This window comes from Oryzias latipes, chromosome 9, assembly GCF_053564925.1.
Source record: "Oryzias latipes strain Hd-rR chromosome 9, Olatipes_Hd-rR_3.1".
Classification (NCBI taxonomy): Eukaryota; Metazoa; Chordata; class Actinopteri; order Beloniformes; family Adrianichthyidae; genus Oryzias; species Oryzias latipes.
Window position 1 is genome coordinate 7,044,772 of NC_136245.1, and position 26,316 is coordinate 7,071,087.

General features: G+C 41.1%; 1 protein-coding gene across 6 annotated transcripts in view; it reads left to right on the plus strand.

The window, feature by feature from the left end:
* The first annotated feature begins 1,282 nt into the window (after positions 1-1,282).
* zmat4a (zinc finger, matrin-type 4a) overlaps positions 1,283-26,316 on the plus strand; it is a 176,944-nt gene continuing 151,910 nt past the window's right edge. The window contains exon 1 of one of the 6 annotated variants that reach the window (XM_078952559.1): positions 1,283-1,664. In XM_078952559.1, the coding sequence (XP_078808685.1) occupies positions 1,452-1,664 (213 nt within the window). In that variant the 5' untranslated portion in view covers positions 1,283-1,451. Of the gene's footprint in view, positions 1,665-22,206; positions 22,246-26,316 lie in introns of those variants that run through there. The other 5 variants (XM_078952558.1, XM_078952555.1, XM_078952556.1 and 2 more) reach the window with 5 other exon arrangements.

Sequence of the window (26,316 nt, forward strand, 5' to 3'; positions counted from 1 at the left end):
GAAACAGTTGTCATTTTTATTGCATTTTTGAATCTATGAAATCATTGGAATATAGAATATTATGTTCTTAGCCTTCAAGATCTTACTGTAAAAAAAGTTTGCTGATTCTCTGAGTCACTTAACATACTCTTAACACTTAACATACCTCATACATCAAATTGACCCAGGAACATCATCTCTGTTCCTCACAAATGAACATAACAGGAGGGTTAACAATGTATTTATTTCAATTTATTTCTAATATAAGTCGCTGCGGAGTATAAGTTGCACCCCTTGGCAAACTATGAAAAAAAGGGCGACTTATAGTCCGGAAAATACGGTATAAGTTGAAGGAGCCAAAAAAATGCATAATACAGAAGAAAAAAAACCAAACATATATAACTTGCTCCAGAGTATAAATTGGATTTTTGGGAGAAAAAAAGACATTTCTGTACAAATCCACCAAATCCAGCGTAATGCTGCGTTCACACCGAACGTGATTCATGAGTCAAATTTGCATCTGCTGCCTCTGTTGATGCACAACAAATTTGATCCTGAAAACTTGGCCAAAAATGTGTTTATAAAGTAAACGCTCAGGTCGAGTCTGGGAGAAGATATCGTAAAGTTTTTAGCCTCATCACTACACTGAAGCGTTGACTGTAACACACGGAAGACAAGGATGACATTGAGAGATCAGGTTGATTTATTTTGAAAATATCTACAAAAGACTGGTAGTGACAGACAGGGGATCTAAAAACAGTTTAAATCCTAAAGTTAAAGCCTCTGACTGGTCAAAAGTTTCCGGACAGCTTAAAACCCCACTCTGATTAAAATGGTGATTTTTAACATGTTCTTGTAGCATTTATCTGATGATGGAGGACACATATAAAGAAAATTAAGTTCAAACTTGCATTTCTGAGTACCGGTATTTCTTTATTTAAATCTTTGTGAATCGAGGGCAGAGGAAAATAATGCTGTTGGAAAAAGATTGTAATTATAACAGAGAATACCCCAGGTGCCACAAGCGCCCTGCTCGAGCTCTCAGGGAAGGGGAAGGGGGGCGGGGTTGCTTCATAATAAGTCAAAGGTGAACTTTTGCCGCTCTGCAGAAATTACAACACATTGAAATTTCTCAGTTTCGCTTAAAAACAGAATAATCATAATTAAAAGACCACTGGGAACTATTTGAAAATAGATCAAAAGATGATCGAAGTAAGTCTTACATAACGCAGTCCTGTACTGTGGATTAAGATATCTTTAAACTTTCATCAAAGCCGGATTCTGAGCATCTGAAAGACTGTTTTGGTAGTATTGCTGTCAGTGTTTCAGCTGTCCTCTGCTCTGCATCCATCCTGGCTCCCCTCTGCTGGGGCTCAGTGGGAACGGTCTGCAGGTGATCCTGGCAGATGACAGCTGCCGCCGTCGGCTTCAGGTCTTCTGGCCACGGCTGATGTGCGGCGGCGGCGCAGCCAATGGGAGCGCGGCGGGGCGGAGAGAGGCGGCAGATTGTACTACAGTGTAGTGCCGCTACCAGCAGCAGCAGCAGCAGCAGACGCGGCTCACGCGCAGTCTGTCTCACTTCAGCATCTTTCCGGTTAATGGATTATACTATTTCCCTCCAAGTGCAAAATCAGCTGGCAGTGTTCCCGACGCACGTCTGTCAGAGCTACAGTGTGGAGTTACAGGTACATCCATTCTCCATTTCCCCTTTGCGCGTGATCCTGTTTCGTGCCTGTTTCCTTTTGAATTCTCTGTGAAGCCAAAGCAGAAGCTGTGCGCGCACGCAGAGGTGCCTCTCTGCAGAAGGCATGCCTGTCGCGGTGCATGCTGATTGACGTCTCACTCCGCCGAGATTCTTGTTGCGCATGGCCGCTGGGAGCGCAGCGGAAGCGGGGCTCAAAAGTAAGCGGCGAGCCTAAACGGTGGCGGTTGACCTCCCGGCTCGTGCGTGGAAGATCGGGGATGCCCCGTGGGGATTCTGACAGGGGTTCCTCTGCTGCAACAGACCAGTGCAAGTCGAACTCAGTCTGTCAGGAAGAAGGGCACGTCAAAGGCTTAACTTTGATTCCCAGAGCGCAGTGAAAACTCCTCATCATGATCCTCTGGGACGCCCAGCTGCCCTAACAAACCACAATCTCCGGATAAAGTTTAGGACTTCCCAGGCAGCCAGGATACTAAACACCACATTTCTCTATAATATTTCTGCATGCAGGAGAAATACTTTCCTCTGAAGGTGACATTTGAGGAGGAACACGCCTCTGTCTGTTGGAGTTTAAAGAGGTGACCTGCTTAAAGTCCGTTTGGTTCTTGCAGGATATACGTCATGTGTGGAGATCACGCTGTCTGTGGTGTATTCAGAAGAAAAAAGGGACTGACGGCAAGGAAGCTGAATTTCTCTGCATATGCGCAAAAGCGCAAAAGATTGCACCTGGTGCGCACATCCTTCGCAAAATAGGCGGAAGATGATCACCATCATCAGTGTTTGAGTATCGTTTAATTATGCGTATTTTATTTAAAAAGCAAAATAGATTGTAAAGATTTAATCAGGTCAAATGAATTTACTCAACAAATGTTGTTTTGTTCTGACAGGCAAATAATAAAAAGGCAACAAACCCACAGATGTTCCCTGCTGGAGAATTGGCAGATAATTGTTATTCTAAGTCTTTTAAATAAAAATAAAAAAATAAAAATAAAAACAGCATGTGCCCAATCACCAGTCCACCTTAAAGCCACATGCATGTTCTCTGAGAAGAAACAACCAGTCAGAAAATAGAACCTCTTTTTATGCGGAGACATTTCTAACTATGCCACTATGATACCTATTGAAGACATTTGTTTGAAAACTGTTTTTCAGGGCTGCCATCGCCGCTAATATTGCGATTTGCAATATTAGTGATCAATATCAATATGTATTGCAATGACGATATAACTTACGATAAGTTAACAAATAGCAAAAAACAAACAAAAACTAAATACATAATTTCACTGCAACAATTTAATTTAAGTAAGAGTCAACATAACTTAAATTATACTCCAAATGACCCAAGTCAAAGGGGGCCACCCGATTGGTCAAATGGATGAAGGGATTTATTTCATTTGTTCAATACTTCAAGCTGGTAAAAGATTATTTTTTCAATTTATGACGACTTTTGCAATATGCGTATTGGACAGCTTGATATCGCGATTATGATAAATTTGCGATTCATTGTACAGGCCTTCTGTATTTTTCGCCAATATAGGGTATCTAACTGTGGAGCTTTTGTTTTCCAGCTATTCCTGCTCTCTTGATGCTTATTATATGGATCAGGTGTGTTCACGTCAATCAGACCCTGAGAACACCCAGTTCTCCTAATCAGCAGGAAATTGTACAAGTAGAGCTGAAAAAGTGATTAAGGCAGGCCTTAGTGAGACATAAAACAAAGCTAAAGTTTTAACAATGTGGTTCAGGTTGAGCGGGTTGCAGGTTCAGTCCTCCCCACAACATTAATGTGTAAGGTTACCAGTATTAACCCTGGGCTCACACTACACCCAGTCCCATCCGGCATCTCCGGCGCTCCAAATTGGTTTTGCTGGCTCCAAAGTTTGGCCGGGCACCGGAGGGAGCCAGGGCACTTTTTAAGGGAAATTGGGACAAATGAAACAACCTAAACCAGAACTCATGTTTTATTTTTCAAAATAAAACCCATTTTCCTCTGTACTCGCTATGTGTTGACCTTGGTGTAAACATTATGTCATTTCCACTGAGACGGGGTCACAAAGTGTGTAGTAAAGCGTCATATCATTCATTTAACACCATGGACGACGAGAGGCTGATCTCAGAGGTCCAGAACCGCCCCATACGTTATTATACTCAACATCCCTTTTACAAGGATAACCACAAAAGCAGGACTGCAGCCATCTGTAACCAATGTGAGTCCACTGCCATAGCTAGATGGACTGGAAGCAGTGTGAACCCAGGGTTATAGGCAGTATGGGGGGAGCACAGTCCCCTATTTTGTTAATATTTATCTTCAATCAAAAGTAATGAAAAGGCCATCAAATGTCAAAAAAACAAAACAAATCAAAACTTTAGTCTACAGTTTCAAACTTTCGGAGCTACGGACACACCGGGCATTTGATGCTGAATGCAGGTTCTTGATTGGGCGCTTAGCTCATGGTGTTCACACTCGACAAGCAGGGAGGGGTTCCTTCTTTTTTTTTTCCAGTTTCAAATGTCGCTTGGTAAGGTTTGAAGTCATTCAGTTTGTGATTTAGTTGTTTAAAATTTAGTTCCGCTGTTATGCGTGTTATTGATTGATTGATTGATTGATTGATTGATTGATTGATTGATTGTTCTTACTGGTTGTGACATCGTAGTATTTTTGCGGTTTTGAAATCAGCATTTGAAATAGACCATTGCAGTGCTTCCCCACTTGTCCTTTTCAGCGTTTGCATTGTGGTTTACCAGCAATAATGACTTTTCCAAGGTCATTGCAGATGTTTGTCCTCCATGACATTGTACTCGCACACAGCGGAGAGCAGCAGACATTCAGACCTGCTTTTACTGAAGCTTTTATTTGCTGACGTTCAGGTATTAAACTGCATTTGCTTTGAAGCATCTGGCTGTGGCTTACACCATTAAATGGGACATTGTGATATCACCACTGGTGTTTTTCCGTCATACCTTCAGATTCTATTAAACCCTTCTTTTTGATGAATTTATTAGTTTGGGAAGGACTTTTTTGTAGATAAAATCTTGATAAATACATAACAGATAACAGAAGTACCTCTTTTTAACTCATTTTTAGAAGCACAAAATAATTGATCGGAACAAGCCCAAAGTAAATGCAAATATATGGAAAGGCTTTAAGTAAAAAGAACGTTTTTTTTTGTCATTTGTTCTTACACATTCAAAAGATGTGCATAAATAGGTATACTTGTAAAATAACCACGATCAACTTTACATCCCAGATTCACTGTTCTATTCCTAAAGTCCCTCAAATGTTTTAAAGATTTATCTGCCTGCTGTGTATAACTTGTGCATAGTGTCTATAAATAGGAGGCTTTGAAAGTGAGCGCTTTCATGTCATCAATAATTGTTTGCTTTGGTAAAGTTGAAATTGCTGTTTCTGTGCTGCTTTTCATTTTCTTCACAGTGCACTTGTTTTTTCTTCTGTCTCTATTATTTCGTCTGTATAAGGTCAACTGAGACAGGGCTGTTGTTTTTTGGTTTGTTTGTTTCATAAATGAAACACACAATGACAAAGAGCTCAAGAACAGAATTGAGCACATTAAATTTTACAGGAGACAGACACTGCTTTGCAGAAAACAAAAAGAAATGATGCTATTTATTGGCTCAAAATTACAATAAAATACTCAAATTAGAGTGAACTTTCCCTGGTATTTATACTAAATCTCTATTGTTCCACTGTTGCCTCGACTTTTCACAAAAGTTGTTCGAAGTCCTGACTGGTGGAGAAATGCATGTTTATTGCCCCCCCTCAGGAACATTCATGCACAAACATGTTCATGAGTGAGCCACTGCAATTTATTAGAGGTTTTTAAAAACGATCTTAAATAAACCTCTAGTTTTTAGTTTTTTAATATGTTGTTCCGGCGTGTTTCTGATAATAAGGGACATTTAATATTGAAATTAATCTTAAAATTGTATTTCTGAGTATTTATACAAATTGTTGCGAATGAGGAGCAGACGACTAAAATGCTGTTTGAAAAAGATTGTGTTTGTGATGTAGAAAATACACTCGGCGGGGCTCAAGCTCCATTCTGATGCATCAACTTGTAGACCAATAGATCCATGTTGTCATTCACCTTTTGTTACATTCCATCAGGGGTTGCCACAGGTGGTTCGGCAAAGTTTTTTCTGCAGGTTGCCCTTCTTGAAACAACCCTGTATTTTCAAGGCACAGGGAGACCCAAATGGGTACAAAGGGACCCACACTGGATTCATTTTAGCTCAATGCTAAAGGGAATGGCACCAAGGTTTCCTGTGCACCAGTCCTACAACCAACTGAGCCATTCAGCCATTGTAGAGACAAACAGATCCTCGTACATCTTTGTTTTCTTTGTCTGAGCTGGCATCTGGCTCAAAACCCACTATTTTTGTTAAGTTGCTGGTGGTAGAGCGTTTAAACAGAGGAGTGACGGGAAGTGGGGGTGGGCTTTCTCCACGCAAACAGTTCCGCCCACAACTCGGGGTGAATTTCGAATCGTCAGGAGTCAGAGCTCTGTCACCCCCTCTTGGTCACCAGCGGGAGCCACCCCACCATTATTGACTCACTACATCTCCCACCTGGATCCCATCAACAGTCATCCACCTGGGACGCCGCAGTAATCAGTCTGAGACTTAAGCAGCACACAGAGCTGACCTTGATTCTGCACCGACTCCGGAACCTGACTTGTTTGTCTGCCACCTGCCGAGGTTCAGCCGACCCACGGCTATAACCTCGATTACCGAAGCCTGTGCTGTGAAACTGCGGTGCTCTGGTTTGACCTCTGGCTGCCCGGCCCTGCCTTAGCTCTACGGACTTATAGTCGGGTCAGACTCCTGCTCTGTCAATCCGACTGCTGCACATGGAACCAGCCGTCTGCCTGTCTTTCCGTAACACTAATGAACTAATGCCGCTCTGCAGAAACTATGCTTTAGCTCAAGCTTCACTGTAATGCAACAGGCTTCCTGTTGAAAATGGCCCAAGTTTTCTCTTGATGTTAGATTGCCTTCTTCGTGATGAACTGAATGCATCTTTTTGTGGCAATTGTAATGTTACTTAACATTTGCCCTGAATATCTACCCTGGCAGAACACTCTCTATTTGAGAAGCACAAGCTTTTTATACCATATGAGTGCTAATGTTGTCTCTCAACAGATGTGTGGATTCAGCTCAGATCCACTGCATGAGAAAGGTCCATTTAGCTGCTAACACATAGCAACAGCCTATTATTTTGACCCAAAGGGATGTGATGACAAGTTGGCTTGCCTTTGCTTTCCCAGAGCCAAAATAGCCGACTGATAGATACACAATGGGAGGTGGATCAGCACAAATGACCCAGAGATAGAAAGCTCTCTCTGATGTGTGAGTGCAGAGCCTCACTTAGTCAGTGGCCAACCTCCCTCCCTCACTCCTCTCCCTGGGGGAGGGGGGTCTCTTATGCCCCAGAGCAGCAGCTGGACAAAATGCAGCTGATTATTGCAGTAACTGTTTGGGTGGAATTCACAGGTTTCAGTGAAGAAACAGACACCACAGAGCTGGTATTTTCTATATAAATAATGAGAATACTTAATAGGTGCCTGACAGATCTCTTCAGTACAAAGAACAATGAACCTTAAAAAAATCCCCATACATTTGTCACAGAAGTCAATGTGACTGTTAATAACAACTCAGCTTTTTTTAAGGCCATGTGCACAGCCAGTATGTACATTTTGCGTCTATGATATTTCGCTCTTTCCTGGTATATGCGTGATCTACGTGATTCATAAGTGTTTCTTGTGTTCAGTATTCGTCTATGTTCGCAGATGTCCGTCGAGAGTTTCGGTTGAAGGGTCTTTATGTAAATTTGGTTTTCCACCTGATCAAAATTTTTGGCCGGTTGAGAATTATGCAGTTAAGGTGTGTCTAACATAGTTTATACGTAATAATTATGCAAATGTTGCACTTTCAGTTTAGTTCCTTTTAAACAACTGATTTGATCAGAATAAATGTCCTAAAATCGATCCAGAACAACTTGTTCTTTTTTACGAAATTTTTACGAGATGCATAGGCAAATCTGTGGCTTTCCACGACCATATCACGTATGTCTAACGGACTCTTCACCTAAATGCCACCAATGTATAACAATGTATAATGTATAACAATGTATAACATATACAGTGCACATATCACGTTAAAATTACATAACTGACACACAAATCACTAATGAATTGCATATAAACAACACAATAAACACGCACGTGTTTTACGTTATGTGTTCTTTGTGTGGTTTATTCGTATTTTTTCCATGGTTTTAACGTTGTTCATTTGTGATACATCTGTGATACATCTGTGAAAATTTCACTTAACGACCACAACTTTTCTCTCTTTTTCCATTTATTTTCACGTATGACCAATTTTCATCCATGCCTAAATGTACGTAGTGGCTGTGTGGCACGGCCTTTAGAGGGGAGTCAACGTTTTCACAACTGCAACCATGGAAAATCCTCACTAGCAGTGCTTTCTATGTTTTTTACATTTAGTAATGTGAAATAGTATAGCAGGAACTACCATTTTGTGTTATGTTAAATGAGTATCATTTTACATAATTTATATCCTTTGATAAAAACTTTCTTAATGCATCTTTGACTGTTGTTGATCTAATGTTGATCTATTTTCATTCATTACATAAGCTTTACCTCTTTCAGATCTGTAAGACCTAGGAAGATGATCGGGGGGGAACAGAAATCAAAAGTTAAGCAAGACACCTATGTAACTAACAAGCAAGCAGATATAACTGTATGTATCTTCTTTCTCTTTCAGCTTTTCCCATCAGGGGTCACCACAGCGAATCATCCTTTTCCACCTCACTCTATCATGAACATCTTCTACCCTAACATTAGCTAACTTCATGTCCTCTGTTAAGACATCCATATATCTCCTCTTTGGCCGTCCTCTTGCCCTCCTGCCGGGCAGCTCCATCTCCAACATCCTTCTACCAATATATCCACTATCCCTCCTCTGAACATGTCCAAACCATCTCAGTCTGGCTTCTCTGACTTTGTCGCTAACACAGGCAACATGAGCCGTCCTCTGATGGACTCGTTCCTTATCCTGTCTAACCTGGTCACTCCTAAGGAGAACCTCAACATCTTCATCTCCGCTACCTCCATATCAGCCTCTTGTCTCTGTCTCACTGTTACCGTCTCTAACCCATAGAGCAGAGCTGGTCTCACCTCTGTCTTGTACACCTTTCCTTTGAGTCTTGCTGACACTCTTCTGTCACGCAACACTCCTGACACTTTCCTCCAACCGCTCCAACCTGCCTGCACTCGCCTCTTCACCTCTTTTCCACACTCCCAGTCACACTGAACTGTTGACCCCAAGTACTTAAACTCCTGCACCTTCTTCACCTCAGCCCCCTGTAGCCTAACGCTTTTACCTTGATCCCTCTCGTTCAGACACATGTATTCTGTCTTACTACGACTGACCTTCATGCCTCTTCTTTCCAGAGCAAACCTCCACCTCTCTAGCTGTTCCTCCACCTGCTCTCTACTCTCACTGCAAATTACAATGTCATTCGCAAACATCATTGTCCAGGGAGATTCCTGTCTTACCTCGTCTGTCAGCCTGTCCATCAGCATAGCAAACAAAAAGGGACTCAAAGCTGATCCTTGGTGTAGTCCCACCTCCACCTTGAACTCCTCTGTCTGACCTACAGCACATCTCACCACCGTCATACTTCTCTCATACATGTCCTGAACTACTCTGACATACTTCTCTGCCACTCAAGACGACCTCATACAGTATCACAGCTCCTCCTTCGGCACCCTGTCATACGCCTTCTCTAAATATACGAACACACAATGCAGCTCCTTCTGACCATCTCTGTACTTTTCCATCAACATTCTCAAAGCAAAAATGGCATCAGTGGTGCTCTTATGGGGCATGAAACCATACTGCTGCTCACAAATCTCCACCTTCTTCCTAAGCCTGGCTTCCACTACTCTTTCCCACAGCTTCATTGTGTGGCTCATCAACTTTATTCCTCCATAGTTGCTGCAGTTCTGCGTGTCACCCTTTTCCTTAAAGATCGGGACCAGAACGCTTCTCCTCCGGCATCTTCTCACTCTCTAAAATCCTATTGAACAAACTCGTTAGAAATTCCACTGCTGTCTCTCCTAAGCACTTCCATACCTCCACAGGTACGTCATCAGGACCAACGGCCTTTCCGCTCTTCATTCTTTTCAGAGACTTCCTAACCTCATACTTTCCAATCTCTGCTACTTCCTGCTCCACAACAACAATGTATAAACATACAAAAAAAATACAAAATGATTATAAATGAAGCAAAATGTAAAACCAATAATTAAAAATTAATCAGTAAAACGAAGATTCATTTTATACTACATGGGTGAGATGCTGCTCCATTGTTAGTTAGCCCGAGCATTGTTAGTCGGGCTAACTAGTGTACATACATTTACCTAATGAAGTGATTTTCACATGAGAAAAACTTACAGCACAAAAAAACCCGCTGCACTTTCTTACCTTGTTCTTGGCCATTTGTTAACGTTTTAATCCACGTTACATCAGCCAGTTTTTTCTATTAAAGCCTCTGAAAAATGAAAGTCCCACCCCGCTGCCCTCGCCGGGTTTAACTTGCTAATTTCGGCCAATCAAATCAACCAGAAAGGTTACCGTCCCCAAGTGATAAGCAATCCCCTGAACACCGCCTCCAATGACAAAAACCCCCCCTGAACAATGCTCGCAAACCAATCGACTGCGCAAGAGTGCATTGAGTGCGCAGGAGCTCTGCTTAGTTGGGATTGCAACCGTGCAGTTGTAAAATGCAGGGTCGCTTGGTTAGAATTGCGGTTGTGGAGTTGTAAGGTTCGCTCACTCAGTTTGTGAATACACTCGCTCAGTTATCGTTGCGCTTGTTCAATTAATGGCAGCCATGACACACCATAATACATCTCCCAGAATGCAGAGGAGGTGTGGTGTCAGTGGTTTTGCCCCTGCTCACCTTGCATTGGTAACGTTTTTACTACAAAGCACACTATTTACTCTTTCAGAGTAAAAGGCTGTATGTGCTACTGACTGTCTTAAAGCTGCAGCGGCCACATCATCTGAAGTGATCTCCATCATTCATTCATTACATCTGTAGATGCCCTGCAAGTCCATCGCACCTCTTCAGGAAAAGCAGCGTGATTAACACTTGTGCTATCCTAGACACTTTAACATTGGGAGTTGGGTCATCTAGACCCACTAGACAGTGCGCTGAACCTTCTTTCTTCAATGATTTGTGAACCTCACTGGTGTCCGTGGATTACATGAAATCCTCTTCACCTTCATCCACCTTTGTCATGGAAGGGGGAACACGTCAATGTAAGGGTGGTGTCAAAGGATAGCATAAGGGTTAATCGGAAAATTGTGTCCAGGGTCTAGGGCCCTTACATATCTTGTGCCCCTACTACCCAATTGCCCATTTTACTTTTGGGTTAGCCACTCATTTAAGAAGAGTCTGCTGGATAATAATAATAATAATGATTAATCAGATTTATCTGCACTTTTCCAGACGCTCAAAGCGCTTACAATGTGTCATTAGTCATTAGTCATACTTGGTGATGGTAACTACTAATGTAGCCACAGCTGCCCTGGGGCAGACTGACAGAGGCGTGGCTGCCAGTTTGAACCTATGGTCCCTCTGACCATCACCGGGACATTCATGCGCATTCACACACCAGTGGAGCCACACTGGAGGCAGGGAGGGTGGAGTGTCTTGCCCAAGGACACAACAGCAATTGACTGGGGGGAGAAGGGGGATCGAACCGTCGACCTTTCAGTCATTGGACGACCTGCTCAACTTTTAATCAGGCTACACACAAAACTTTGTTTGGGGAATATGACTAATTTCTCGCAACAAAGTGGAGGAGTAATCCATTTTTGGAGAGTGACCGAAACGGTGATTAACACAGACACGTTCAAGGGAGACTAGATGATGAAAAAGATAATGAAGATTAAGAAGAACATGTAAACAAAATTTAGTCAGAGTTTAATTAAAGAAATTCTAGAAAAAAAAAAACACACAAGGATGGTATCAGTTGCTACAGCTTTGTGACTTTCCAATGGAATATTTTCCACCTAGAGATTTCTCCTCTTGATGAGTTTACACTCCATTTCTTGCTACTGAAAGCTGCACTGGGTGCCTCCCATCCCTGATGATTGCAAATTATTGATTACTGTCAGCATTTGGTCTGTAGACGGTACTCAAGACCCATACATTGAGAAATGCTGATATCAGTGATTGATTCTTTTTGTGGTGGTAGGCTCAGAAAAGCCTGTTTTGCTTGCAGAGTCACGTAAAATCAGGATAAATGTGGAAACTGAGGAGCTATTTGGAGAAAAAAATGAACAAATGCTAAACTATGATCATCAAAGCGCCTAAAAATCAATCTATTTTGTGGAATGATTTTTCTATTAACAAAGGAGCCCTAAAATGTGAAAAAAACGTATTCTCTTTCAATTGTCTTAGTCGTTTTTATAGTTAAACGTTGCTATAATTTACAAATTGCTTCTCATTTTTAGCATTTTATATTTTACACTGAAAGTTAAATTTAACCTTTAGGTAAAAATAAATGGAAATCTTAGCACCAGATAACCCCAAATTTATGATTAAGTCATACCACAACTTTGTGGTGATTTCATACCCAATATGTTTTACTGATTACTGGTTTACTTTGTGATAAAAGAAAATCAGAAAATGACAAAAAGAAAATTATAACTTCAGGATGGATAAAATTACGCTAAATTCAAAGACAAGAAAAAAGAAAATCTCGTATCTTCGGGTGAAAAATTGGCAAATCTGAATGGGACACGTATGTAGCCCGCTTAAAATTTAAGATCATTGATTGATGTTCCATTTTCATGACGCCCCTTAAGGTGGTCCTATGAGCCACACGAAAACTGCAAGACACACCTGCGCTCCCCTCAAGATAAAGCAGCTTCTCTCCGGCACCCATATAGGGGTTATCCTTTATGGGTCAACCGATTATTTACATCCCAATTGATTTTATATGTTTTTATTAATGAATTCTTGTTTGTATCTGTGGTTGTCAACAGATACTGCTTTTATTTCCAGTGCTTCATCCATTTTTTTATACAGATCTATATGTTTTACCTCCCTAGTGTATAGCTCCGTTTATGCAAGAAATTGCCACTGCCATACATCCATAATCAGGTAAAAACGTGGAAACAGTCAAGTTCAACAACAAGTTTTCCTTTAAAGGGCCTGAACCATGCTTTTCTTAAGTCTTTCAGAGTGAACTATATCCATATAAATGATCATATATTACTTTTGACACTAAAGAACAAATTAATTATGAAATATGAGTTATGAACTTTTTTGCTACTCGGAAGTAAGACGACTCGATCTATGGGGCTCTGTCTCTGGCTTTATTTCTGCCCGGCATTTATTCCAAAAAACTAGCTTGGTGTTTATTAGAGACAAACATCTATTGGAGACTGGCGGTTAATCCATCACAGACAGAATGGTGATGGCTCCTGCAGGTTCATTTTTCTCCGCCGTCATGCGGATCATTTGCCTGGAGATGGACACCTTTTTGTCTTTGCTCAGTAATCCATGTTCAAACTGTTTCTTCTAATTCGTCGCTTGCTTTCTTTGCACTTCCACCAGGAAATAGTTTGCTCCTTCTTCTGCAGCAGTCTTCTCGATATCATCCATCTGCTTGCGCCATTCTCAGAAAAGTTTATGATCCACCCCAAAACCTTGTGCAGATTCTTTACAAGAATGGTAAAATTAGGGATGGGCAATCTATCGGTCCCAGTATCGGTATCGGCTGATATTTGCATAATTTGAGGGTATCGCTATCGATCCTATATTATAAAAATCTTACAATATTGTTATGACTGTTTTCAGATATACTTTATTTTTTGAAATGTATACTTGTTCCTAATAGATTGGGACGCTTGTGTTCACAGTCATAGTCAGTAATTGACTTGATAAATGCTGGTTTTGATAGGGAAATAGACCAGTGACGTGCGGTGAGGTTGATGGCTGGTGAGGCACTGACTCCTCTGGAATGAGATTTAAAATTGCACGAACTGAATATTTCACCATTCATCAAACCGCAGCTAACAGCATATAAAATACACACAAGAAAATATTTGTCCTACAGAGAATATTTATTTTATAGACGGATAGAACACTCTTCTTTTGTAAAAAATATTCATATGTACTGTAAACAAATTAAAGTATACAGATGTGTTCAGCACACGTTTCATTTTGACCCTCAGTAACTATTTCTGGTATTTTTCCAACTTCAAATTCTGAATTTTTGTTTTCAAAAAACAAAAATTGGAAAACGTTTTTCCTTACTTTATGAGTCCGTGTGCTGCTCCTTATCCACAAAAAGCTCCACGATCTGTTGGAAAAGTCTTCTTTATTTTCCTTTAGTTTAATGAGTCTCTCCCTCTCGATGGATAAAGAAGTCCTGTCTGTTTTGTTTCTACAGCACCAGTGTAGCTACAAAGCAGCTTTCAGCTCACATCTGCCCCCTGCTGGCGAGGCTCGCCTCACCTAAAGCCTTTTCTGCGGGCCTACAGCAACATTCTCACCGCACGTCTCTGTTAACATTGAGTCCTGCCGTCAGACATGAGGCATAGCGCTTCAGAGCCTCACCTGGCGTTTCCACTCCACTGCTAGATGCTCAAAAGGAGACTTTGCCTCTCTTCTTGTTTATTTCAGCTGACCGTGTCCCATACACTGCACGATCCCAGTCAGTCTTAAGCAGAAATAAACAAGAAGAGAGGCAAAGTTTCCTTTTGAGCATCTAGTCCATTTATTCCAGCACTCCCAAACAGCATGGAGGTCACTTCAGTACACAACCCTCTGACTCAAGGTTTCACCTTAAAGCTCCCCACTTCCCATGAGCCTTTGGGGCTGAAGGCAGCGCTAGCCCCCGGGTCGCTACACTACTTACTCAATTTACCTTTTTCTATTTAATCATGATTATGACAGGTGAGGCTGTAATAGATGTCACTGTAACGTCACTGTAATAGCTAATGGGGAGCTTACGGTTTACAGTTATGTTCAATAATCAAAAATGGTCCGAATGCTTTCAGAAATATTTTTATGCAAGTTTTTAAGTGATACTTGATCCTGTGCTGTGTGATAAAAAGGTTAAGTACAACGTGAATGTCCAGTAAAAGAAAAGTAGTGCGTTTCAAACTTTGAGTTGCTATAGACAACTAACCCCCCCCCCCCCCCAGTGAGCACTGCCTGGAGAAGCGCTCTTCTGCGCTCGGAGTGTATCACAGGGGGACACCCCACCCTCCCACCCACTGAACCTCGTGTACCGTGTTGTTTGTGTGAAAATGTGCATTTGTGTTTAAATGTTGTAGTTTTTTTCTTGTATCTGCACATTGTATCACAGTGAGATACGACTTTTTTTTTGTCACCAATGCCCCCCCCCCCATTCATAACCCATCTACACCCACCCTAAACAAGGTGCGCGGTGTGTATCACTGCTGCACCTCAGTCAACTCTGAACTGTATGTGTGTATTTTTTGTATGCCTGATCTTGTACGGGTTGTACTGGAACACATTTCGTATGTCAGTGTAAAAGCTGTACATGTGACAATAAAAGAATTCTGATTCTACTTAAGTCCAGACACCATGACTCAACTTCAAGACAAAAAAAACAATGAAAAACTTAGGAAAGTGAACTCAAATAAATGTTTTTGACCAAGAAAGCTGCTGACTTTATAACATTTATTTGAAACCACTTTTTTGCTTCCAGCCTCTTCATCTTCAGTGATGATGTGTATTATTTCACATGAACATACTCTTTCCAATATTTAAAATAATTTCTACTCAAATAACAGCAAAACAAATAACTCACAATGACTAAGACTGCTTCTCTTGACTGCACTCTAACTATGGGTATTATATGAATGAATAGGAATTCTGAGCTTTCACATAGAAAAGAAATGCAATTAAACAGTCATTCAGACATGAAAAAAGTGACATAATAACAAATTTTATATCATTTTAAAAAGTCATGAGAAAATGAGCAGTGCTGTCTGAGTTAGATGGGGTTGTGTCGGCATACTTTCTTCAGTCATCTTTTTTCTGTATTGAGTTGTGGTTGTAAAATTTTCATTCTTTTTATATCAGGAAACATAATTAGTGGAATAATGTTGTGCTTTCTAACAGCAAGGAAGGAGGTTTTTACTGTATAGGAAGTTATGTGAAAATTGTTTGAACATGTGAGGAAAAATAACAGCTGAAAACATGTTTTGCACAAATATATTATATTTTTCTGTCTTCAAATATATATTTTTAGTCTTTGTAACAGCACTTAACCAATTTTTAAAGATGTTAAACATGACAATTTTTTCTAACAAAAGAAAACAAGGCCCCAAAACATTCCTCTTTGTGTTGTGTTCATTTCTGAGGGATTTTAAAGCCCAGGAACAACCAGAACAGGAGCTTTCTGTTTTTTTTATGACTTTTTTGCTGAAAGAAAGTTGCGATGGACAAATAAAGTGTTTTGACATGTGTAATGGGACTAAAGGATGCAAGTCAATGGGAGCCCAATGATGAAAGAGAAAAGAAAGAAAGAAAATGCTGTTTTTTAATCTGAGCTGATTCCCTATTTTGAACTTTAAAAACCTCTCATTAATTATAAAGAATGCATCCAATGATGGCAGAAGAACAACGAGAATTCCAGAGAATTATTATGCTTGCAAGGGAAGCCCCAAAACATCAGCTTGTACACCATACAAGTATAAAAGGATTGTTGAAATAATAACAGGATATGTGATTGGGGCAGAAATTGGTGCACCAAAACACACCAGGTAGTGCAGTGTTTTTCAACCAGTGTGCCGCGGCACACTAGTGTGCCGTGGGAGATGGTCAAGTGCGCCTTGGAGAAATTGCCCTCATTAACTGATCTAAAAATATTTTCCATCTCCAGGAAATCAACTCTTTGTTCATCCAAACAGGCCCTGATAAAACACTGAGTAGTTAGGAATATAAAAGATCTTAAAATTACTTTTTCTTTGTGTTTATTTGTGTTAATGTGTGTGTTAATTCTATTAAAGACATTTTGATAAGAATCACGGTACCGCGATTTAGCGGCAGCTATAACTGTGTAAGGAAAAGTCCCGCCCCTTTAACTGTCTCCGCCAATCATTCTTGAAGGCTTAATCACATGTCATCAGTCTGACCAATCAGAAGTGGTTAAAGTCTTCACTTCCTTGTTCTTAATTCTGCTGATAAAGTTGCTCAGTTCTAACAAAAATACTAGCTAAAGCTCATCTTTTTTTTTTGGATGCTGGTGTGCCGCGGGATTTTTGTCGAGGTTAAAGTGTGCCGTGGCTCAAAAAAGGTTGAAAAACACTGAGGTAGTGGGTAAGACTATGGGCCATGGTCTTCTTGTTGCAATAGTTTAAAAAAGACTTCTGAATGTTTAAAGCAATTCCAAGACATGTAGCACACAGTAAAGTCGATATAACTTTTGCCAAGTTAAAAAAAAGATTTATATATTTTTTGAAGCCCCACTCCGATCCTCTTTTGATCTATTTTAAAAGTGTATCCAGAGGTCTTTTTATTATGTTTATACTATTTTTAGGCTAAATTAAAAAACCAAAACCAAAAACTTTTTGATATAAATCCAACTTTTTGCAAACATTTTAAATTCTAAGACGAACAATTCATAGCCACAACTTTCTTTTTTAGATAATGATCTATAAATTTACCATTTTTAATCAGTTTTTTACGCTTACTTGCATACCTTTATTTTTGTTTTAAATACCTATGGTCTTTTTTTTTTTTCTTTTGAAAAAAACTTACTTTGAGGGAAAATTGATAATGACCAAAATACCTAATCTCACTGTTTTAGGCACAGCCATGTCTATTGGAGTCTGCTGGGCTATTCTATTGTTCATGCTCTACCGACATTTAGCTCACTAGTTTTCAATTAAACCTGCAGCCTTACAACAGTCATTTAAATGTCCAGCCTCTATCCCTCCAATTTGTTAATTCATTTTTGCGCTTTGTATTCTATTTAAACACTGTTGATAATAATCTGCTTGATTTAATAGACATGTTGGTGTCAATATTTTTATCTGTGTGCAGTGAATTGTGCAGACTGGAAACTGTACTTGCTGGCCTCAGAACGTAGTGCTGCAGATTGTTTGATCAGTTTTTTGTGAAAAAAGCTAAAAGGCAAAGCTACCCGGCTGCTCTCTCTTTTGCATTACACTAATTCATGCAGAAACTTTGATTAATTACCAGTTTTACTACTTGTAGTACCTGAAGATTAATTAATAACCATATTCCCCTTTATGATTGATTATGTCTCCTTCCATGTGAAGTCATCAGTCTTCTTTGAACTGCCCTGCACTTCACTGCTGAAGGTTACTGTACTCAGAACTGAGAGGACTCCACACCAGCAGCCTCTGTTAATACAGTGTTTTTAAAGAAATATTGCAGGTTTTGTAAAGCTAAAGAGGTGATAATTAACTTCATTCTTAACCCTCCTGTTATGCTTGGGGTCAATATGACCCCAATTGTCATTCAAAAAATAATAGTTAACTTCTTTGCTTTTACTTCATATTTCATGACTTTTCCTAATTTGATGGAGACAACTTATTAAGCATAAAATTATCATGATGATATTTTTTTCAATGTAATAAACAGATATCGCATACATTAGTGTTCCTTTGGGGTCAATTTGACCCCAGGCTGTTTTAGCTGTGTAAAACTTGTCTGCTGTGTTTGTGACCTAACATCCCCACACCTGCAGGTCCAGAGTTGATACTTTTGAGTTGATACATAACAGGGGGGTGGGGAAAACAACTATTCCCATGAGACCTGGGCGGCCGTGGTGCAGTGGTAGGGCGGTCGACCCATGATCGTAAGATTGCACACCTCATGTGTCGAGGTGTCCTTGGGCAAGACACTGAACCCCACCTTGCCTCTGGTGGGAGGTTGGCGCCAGTGTTCGGCAGCGGAGCCGCCGCCAGTGTGTGAATGAGTGTGTGCATGGGTGAATGGGACAGTGACTGTAAAGTGCTTTGGGCCTTCGAAAGAAGGTAGAAAGCGCTATATAAGTATACGCCATTTACCATTACCATTTACCTTTGATACTTCTCGTGGTGTGGGCATGTGGGAAACAACTTGAACTTGTGAACTAATGAGGAAGCCAATGTAGTCTTGTGAGTTGATCAAATCCAAGTCTTTCCAACTACACTTTCCCTCTTAAATGATCATCTCAATGGCGGCCGTGGTGCAATGGTAGGGTGGTCGACCTTGTTTCAGAAGAGGGTGGGTTCGATTCCCGCCTTGCCCGCCTATGTGTCGAAGTGTCCTTGGGTGGGACACTGAACCCCACTTGCCTCTGGTGGAAGGTTGGTGCCAGTTGGTGCCATTCAGCAGACTGACTGTAAATTGCTTTGGGCCTTCAAGGAAGGTAGAAAGCGCTACATAAGTATGCACCATTTTTTTTTAACCTTTTGAGTAAACTATTTGCAATTGATGGTTTTATGAAGAGCTCAAATGATGACTTTGCCTTCAACAACTGACTGCATGTCTGGTGGAACACACTCTTAGCAGCTCGTCTACCTTGTTGTTGAAGTAAGGAGAGGGACCATAATTTTCCATTTCTGGTGCTAACGTGACATTAGGGAAGGGGGAAACAATATTCTCATGGGAACTTTCCCGCATCATGGGCAAGAAGGTGTGTGTGTGTGTCTGACCTACTGTACTCACACCTGCTGGTCCCAATCCCGGATAACAAAACAGGAGGGGTGAGTGAGACTTTATAGTTACCCACCACAGATATGTTACAAAAAAAGAAGATACAAATAGGAAAATGAATATGTTTATAAAAGGGAAGGGGGGGGGGGATCAACAACATCAGTCAATATGCTTCATTTTGTGGGTCATGACTCTGCACCCCAAATTAGAAAATATTTGGATGAAAGATATTCAAGATACACTAGCTCTAAAACCGAATGTTTGACCCGATGGTGGCGCTATAGCAAAGGTCATATCATCACCAAAACCAATAGGGTTCAAACTCTTGTGGCCATCAATGTTGTCAGTAAATTTGAGAAAATTTGTATGAAAACCTTTCAAGATATATTAATTCTAATTTAAACGTTTTTTCTGATGGTGGCGCTAGAGAACAGGTCAACTCGCTGATCTGTTTCATTATCAAGGGATTATTTATGTATTCAACAAATAAACATGTGCCTGACACAAAGACTTGGTTAACAATTATATATAAACATTTTCTGGAGGCAAATATCCCTGGGGTCAAATTGACCCCAGTGGGGAAACGTGTTAGTAATGTAAGTGAGATATTAATTAAAAAGAGTTTAGATGGACAGACAGATAAATAAATTCAATAAAATCATAAATAAATTCATGTTAATGTCTTGTCATGTCTCGGGTAAGAATCCTCTCGGAGGTTAAAGCCATAAAAAATATCATGTTTAAAGGAAAGGTTGGTGTTTTCTTTATATCAAATTTTTCATTTTTTATACAACAAACAATTGACGTTTTCTCAAAAACGGAAAGATTTCTTTGTTTCTGTAATCTTCGTTTTGGTTAAAGTTGATGTTCAGCTCCCGATTCCCATTCTGAGAACTGGCGTGGCCCAGACACAACATGGACTTTAGTAGAGTCAGGGATCCGATTTTAACTCAGTTTAGCATTTAGCCTGCTATAAAAAGACGTGAAACAGACCACTTTCACAAAGAGTAATGACAGGGAGGACACAGAAACATTTACTGACTCTCAACCTTCAGTTCTGACAGATATTTGCAGACGTGATTTTATCTTTGCTCTAATGGACTGCTTTTATAGGCAATCACTTTGATTTATTTTGACATTCTTTCAAGGTATTTTTGGTTTGGGAAAAAGGACTGCATCATTTTTTTTAAGATGCACAAATATGTGTTTAAATACAAAAATAAATGATAAGACAAAGCTTTACTTTTGTCTCGTTGAAGTGTTTGATCTCATTTTACAGCTTTACCTTATCACGTAGATTAACATATTTATGCCTAAAAGTGCAAACCTGATAAAATCGACAAACAGGTCTCATTGGAATGCTGCCTGTAGTTACAAAAGGCGGAGTAGTTGGCTGACAGAACCTCTGAAGAGACAACAGCTCTTCTTTTCTTTCCTCCTAAGACCTGAGGCAGGTGGGGGCAGATGAATATTCCTCCTCAAATAGTTTCCAATGCAACTTGGTTCCAGATACAGAGCATCACATTAGATATATGAAAGGTATTTTTGCCCAAAACTGTTATTTATGCCAAAAATTGATTTGCACTAAATCATTTTTACACAGTTTTACTCAGAAGGTTTATAAACAAACTATAGAGCAGTCATAGTGCAGAGGTGGTGCGGTCGGCCTCTGTTTAGAAGATCACAGGTTTGGTTTCTGCCTTGCCCGCCCATGTGTTGAAGTGTCCCTGGGCAAGACCTGGTGGTTATGGATCGACGTCAAGCTGCCACTAGTTTGTGAATTGGTGAATGGGACTGTGACTGTTAAGCTAGGTTTTACACTGGGCTCGGCAGCGCATTTTCAAAGGGCCACCTCCAATGTAGTCTATGTAAACGTGTGTACATGCATGTTTCGGGCTTCTACATTCAAAACTATCGCGTTCACGCAACCCTATGCAAGTTTTAGGTCAGTTTTGGGCTCAACACGCACCACCATTGAACGCACGTTGAAAGTTGAACTAGCTGAACTTTGACTAATCGGGGACTCTGATTTGGTAGTGACTTATGGGTAGCATTCTTATTAATTTATGGAAGCACCAACTTCACAAGAGAGAAATGAGAAATTATGTTTAAGAACTCACATTCAGCGTGTTCAAGGTCTTGTCTTGTAGAGTTGAGGTAGCACAACATGTAATAGACAAGAAAAACGTCATAACTTGCAAACAATGTTGCCTTTGCTTTTGAATAGGTTTCATAGGCTGAGGTAAAGACTATTTTTTTCTACTTTTGATTTTTTTTTTTAAATTGCAATTGTTATGATATAATCATATAAGTATTTAACTTGAAAGCTTTTTGGCCCTGCTTTCTGCACTATAGAGGAATGGTTAGGAGCACTCTGCAGATTACAGAGCCCACACCAATTTACCCCCCCCACCCACACACACACACACACACACATTTAGTATCCACTCAATAACAACAATAGGATATAGTGTATAGTTTTTACATTTTCCAAGAATAAAACTATAAAAACATGTACTGAAATATTGCACCTATTATATTAGGATATTTACTGTTAGTTATTTTTTTAGAAATACTGAAGACTCAAATGAAAGATAGTGTTTAAGTGTCCTCTTTTAGTGTGAGGATGTGCATGTGTGTGTGTGTTAGGCTTATTTTAACCTACACATCCTGAAAAAATGACATACAAATGTTAGTGAATCTTTCTGGACTGGGGGTACTTACTTATTTTACATGTAATTCTTCTCTTTTGCATATATTTGGACCTGGCTCCATGACAGGAAGGCCACAGGCACTGGTTAGTCACACATTTCAGTTCTTGGCAGAACATTTGTATAACTGTGATGCTATGTACATAATTCTTGATTTGCATAGGTCCATATACAATTATCAATCAACAATAAAGGCAGCCAAAGAATGTCATCTTTTTAGCACATTACCTGTTGTTTGCTTTTTTATATTCAGTGTTAAATAGGGGGAAAATGATATTGAGTGCATTAAAAAATAGATACAAGCAGTTCATCTGTGGCTCATTATTGCTCTTGGTACATCTCCAATATTGGCACAGTGTAACTTTGCAGCAAATGTGCTTCTAACAAGTGTTCAGTGTCCAATTTGCTGTTTAAAATACATATTTTCTACTGTGATACAGATTCCTAACCTAACAGTTCATAAACCTGGGGAACTAGGTGGCTTGCACAATAACCTTTTGTGGAAAGCATTTTATTTCCATGTATTGCATTTGTATAATGACACTACATGGACAGATTTGACTTTTGATTTGTTTGAAGCTATAGCTAAATAAGCCTCCAAGGCATTGGTGGTTCTGAGAAAATGTTGATCAGGCTTGCTGCAGAAAAAAGATCAGCCTGCTGGTCAGTCACTAAGTGAGCGTTATACTATAATGGTGTACCACGTCAACACACGGAAATGAAATAGTGTGTCATGGTTTCAGTTTGTTGTGTCTTGTTTTTCGCTTTAGTTCTTGTCCTTTCTTGTTTGGTTCTGTTTCCTGTTTTATTTTGAAAGGTTTCCTGTCTTGTCATGTTTCTTGAGTTTTACTTCCTTTGGTCCCCATCTGCCCTAATCGTGTTCACCTGTGTCTTGTCTGCCCTGTCTGTATATAAGTCTTGTCTCTGCCTTCCCCCTGTGTTGGTCCATTATTCCTGTCTGGTGTTCATGTCATGCCATGTTCCATGTTTCTCGTCACGCCACAGTGAGTTTTTGTTTTTGTTCTGACATCCTGCTCTGCAGCGCTTTTTGTTTTTTTGTGAATTAAATCCACTAGCCCTGATCCTCATGTCTCCGCCTCTGCATCTGGGTCCAACCGGCTCTCGAGCCACCCTCCACCGTGACAGAATGGACCGACCCAATTTTCTGGACCCAGCAGAGCGGGACATGCAGATGCTTGAGGCTTTCTGCCAAGAAGCAGAGCGGACCAGGGAATACTGGGTGTTTGACCAGGCCCAGTTTGCCTCATATCCCTGGAGTGGGAGCCACCAGGACTTTACTGGGAGCTGTCTTGCCCTGAGTGGGGGTCGTCGTCGCCGTCGTCCCCGCCGTCCCCTTCCTGTTCCAGAGGTGGTCCGGCACGCACCACATCCCTTTCCAGTGGTGGTGCCGGATGCACCCCATCCCCGTCATGTTCCGGTGGTGGTCCCGGACGCACCCCGACCCGTCCCGGCTCCCAGGGGGGTGCCGCCTGCGCCCCGACCCGTCCCGGCTCCCAGGGGGGTGCCGCCTGCACCCCGACAGGTCACCGCTTCCAGGGGCATGCCTGACCCTCCAGCCGGCTCCACGCCCGACCCGCCAGAGCCTGACTGCTGGCCCGACCCGCCAGAGCCTGACTGCTGGCCCGACCCGCCAGAGCCTGACTGCTGGCCCGACCCGCCAGAGCCTGACTGCTGGCCCGACCCGCCAGAGCCTGACTGCTGGCCCGACCCGCCAGAGCCTGACTGCTGGCCCGACCCGCCAGAGCCTGACTGCTGGCCCGACCCGCCAGAGCCTGACTACACGCCCGACTCCACGCCCGACGACTCCATGCCCGACCTGCCTCGCCGGACCGCTCGGCCCCCCCGGCCGTCCTCCAGACCTGCCTCGCCGGACGGCGCGGCCCCCCGGCCGTCCTCCGGACTCTTTGAACTATGTTGCCCGTCGAAGTTTGTCCTCCGGGCATCCCCCCCTCAAGTGACTTTTTGGAACCTCGGAGCGGTTCCTTGAGGGGGGGGGTACTGTCATGGTTTCAGTTTGTTGTGTCTTGTTTTTCGCTTTAGTTCTTGTCCTGTCTTGTTTGGTTCTGTTTCCTGTTTTATTTTGAAAGGTTTCCTGTCTTGTCATGTTTCTTGAGTTTTACTTCCTTTGGTCCCCATCTGCCCTAATCGTGTTCACCTGTGTCTTGTCTGCCCTGTCTGTATATAAGTCTTGTCTCTGCCTTCCCCCTGTGTTGGTCCATTATTCCTGTCTGGTGTTCATGTCATGCCATGTTCCATGTTTCTTGTCACGCCACGGTGAGTTTTTGTTTTTGTTCTGACATCCTGCTCTGCAGCGCTTTTTGTTTTGTGAATTAAACCCACTAGCCCTGATCCTCATGTCTCCGCCTCTGCATCTGGGTCCAACCGGCTCTCGAGCCACCCTCCACCGTGACATAGTGGCTCGTATCTATTGAATGATGGTTGTTCTGTTTGTTTCACACTTTGTAAAAGTCGGTGTGAATACACTTTTCTTCAGGGAGGTTCATTAACAAATTAAACTTCAACTTTTTTTTTGCATATCCTTTCTCATGTCTGACCTTCTAGCTTCTCACAGCTCTGCCACTTTCTTGCTTGTTTTTATATTGAAACATGAGAAAACATTGTTTTTGCAAAAACATTAGGATTTCTGCTGGTATTGTTACTAATTTTTTTTTAGTAGCCTACTTTTGAAATACTATAAAAAAATACAGGTGGGAGTTCAGGAATGAGCCCATCATTTACCAAAGCTGAAGTCATAGAGGTAATCTCAAAGCTCGTGGTGCCGAGACATTGGGGTGTCAAAGGTTCACCCAGAATTCCTCAAGTCTGCAGTTATTTTGGGGCTGTTTTAGGTGACAAGCCTTTGCACCACTGCCGTGCAGTCAGGGACAGAGTTTATAGGCAGGGGTTCCAGTTTGAGTCCACTGAGGAAAATCAAGATTCCAGATATAGCAGCTGAAATGAGTTTCCTCCTCAGTGTGGGGTCCTTAAAAATGAGGTGAGGTGCTGTTTCAGTTGGGAGAAGCTTGCAGTAGCTCCTTTACATTTGGTGAAGTAATTTGCAGTGGCTCGGGTATCTTCTTTAGACGCCTCCTCAACACCTTCTTGAAAAGGTAATCTGGATATGCCCCACTGAGGGGAGGCCCCAGGAAAGACTTAGGACACTGGAGAGACATCCTGACCTGTGAGCACCTTAACGTTCCCCCAGAAGGACCGGAAGGAGTTACTGTGAATATGGAGGTCTTGGTATCTCTGCTTAGACTGCTGCCTCTGGAATCCGGCTGCAGATGAACAGTAGATGATGGATGATTAATAGATGAATGAATGGTATAATATAATATGGGTTAACCAATCTATGTTCAGGGAGAAGGAATTTCAAATTCTGCCTTGTTTTTACTGATCTAATTTTGGCACCTCCTATACCTGTCAACCTCTGACATATAATCATTTGCAACAGAAACAGAGCAAATGAGTCCCTAAAATTAATACTTCACCGGAATCCCAGAATGACATCAAGCTGCCACAAGAAACCACAGTTTCGTCTCAGAAATTGATGATTACAGTTTAGACAAACAGTCAATCATTAAACCTGAAGCTGTTTTTGGTGCTTAGATCATGACTCATAACACTTGGCTATTTTCTAATAAATCAGTGGGCACCACTTGCTTAATAGCAGATGCATTTTAATATAAATAAAATAAATGATGAAAATTTTCAAAGCATTTAGTCATTTTTGAAGACTAGATGCTGATAGCAAAGTCATATTTATTGGGAGTCTTCTTCTGTGTGGAAGGTTGATTTGATTTGTCCATGTCAGTTTGTTAAAGGAACAAACTGGACACAAATGCTGCTCATCAATCAGATTCAAAGCTGTATTTAAATGTCTGGTTTTCTGGTCTTCCTGTTCGTCAGGTCATCTGCTCTCTTCACCCTTTCTGTTTCTCTCTTGGTTCACAGTTTCTTCATGTTTAAGTTTATTTCTTAGTTTTTGATTTTGTGCTTTCCAATCTAGCGCCCTGCTCTTTGGGTTCTACATTTCTGATTCTTAAAATTGTATTAAAATGTAAATTGCGTTTATATAGTAACCCCTACATCTAGTAAATAGCTAAAATATTTAAAGAAAATGTGAAATCTTCCCT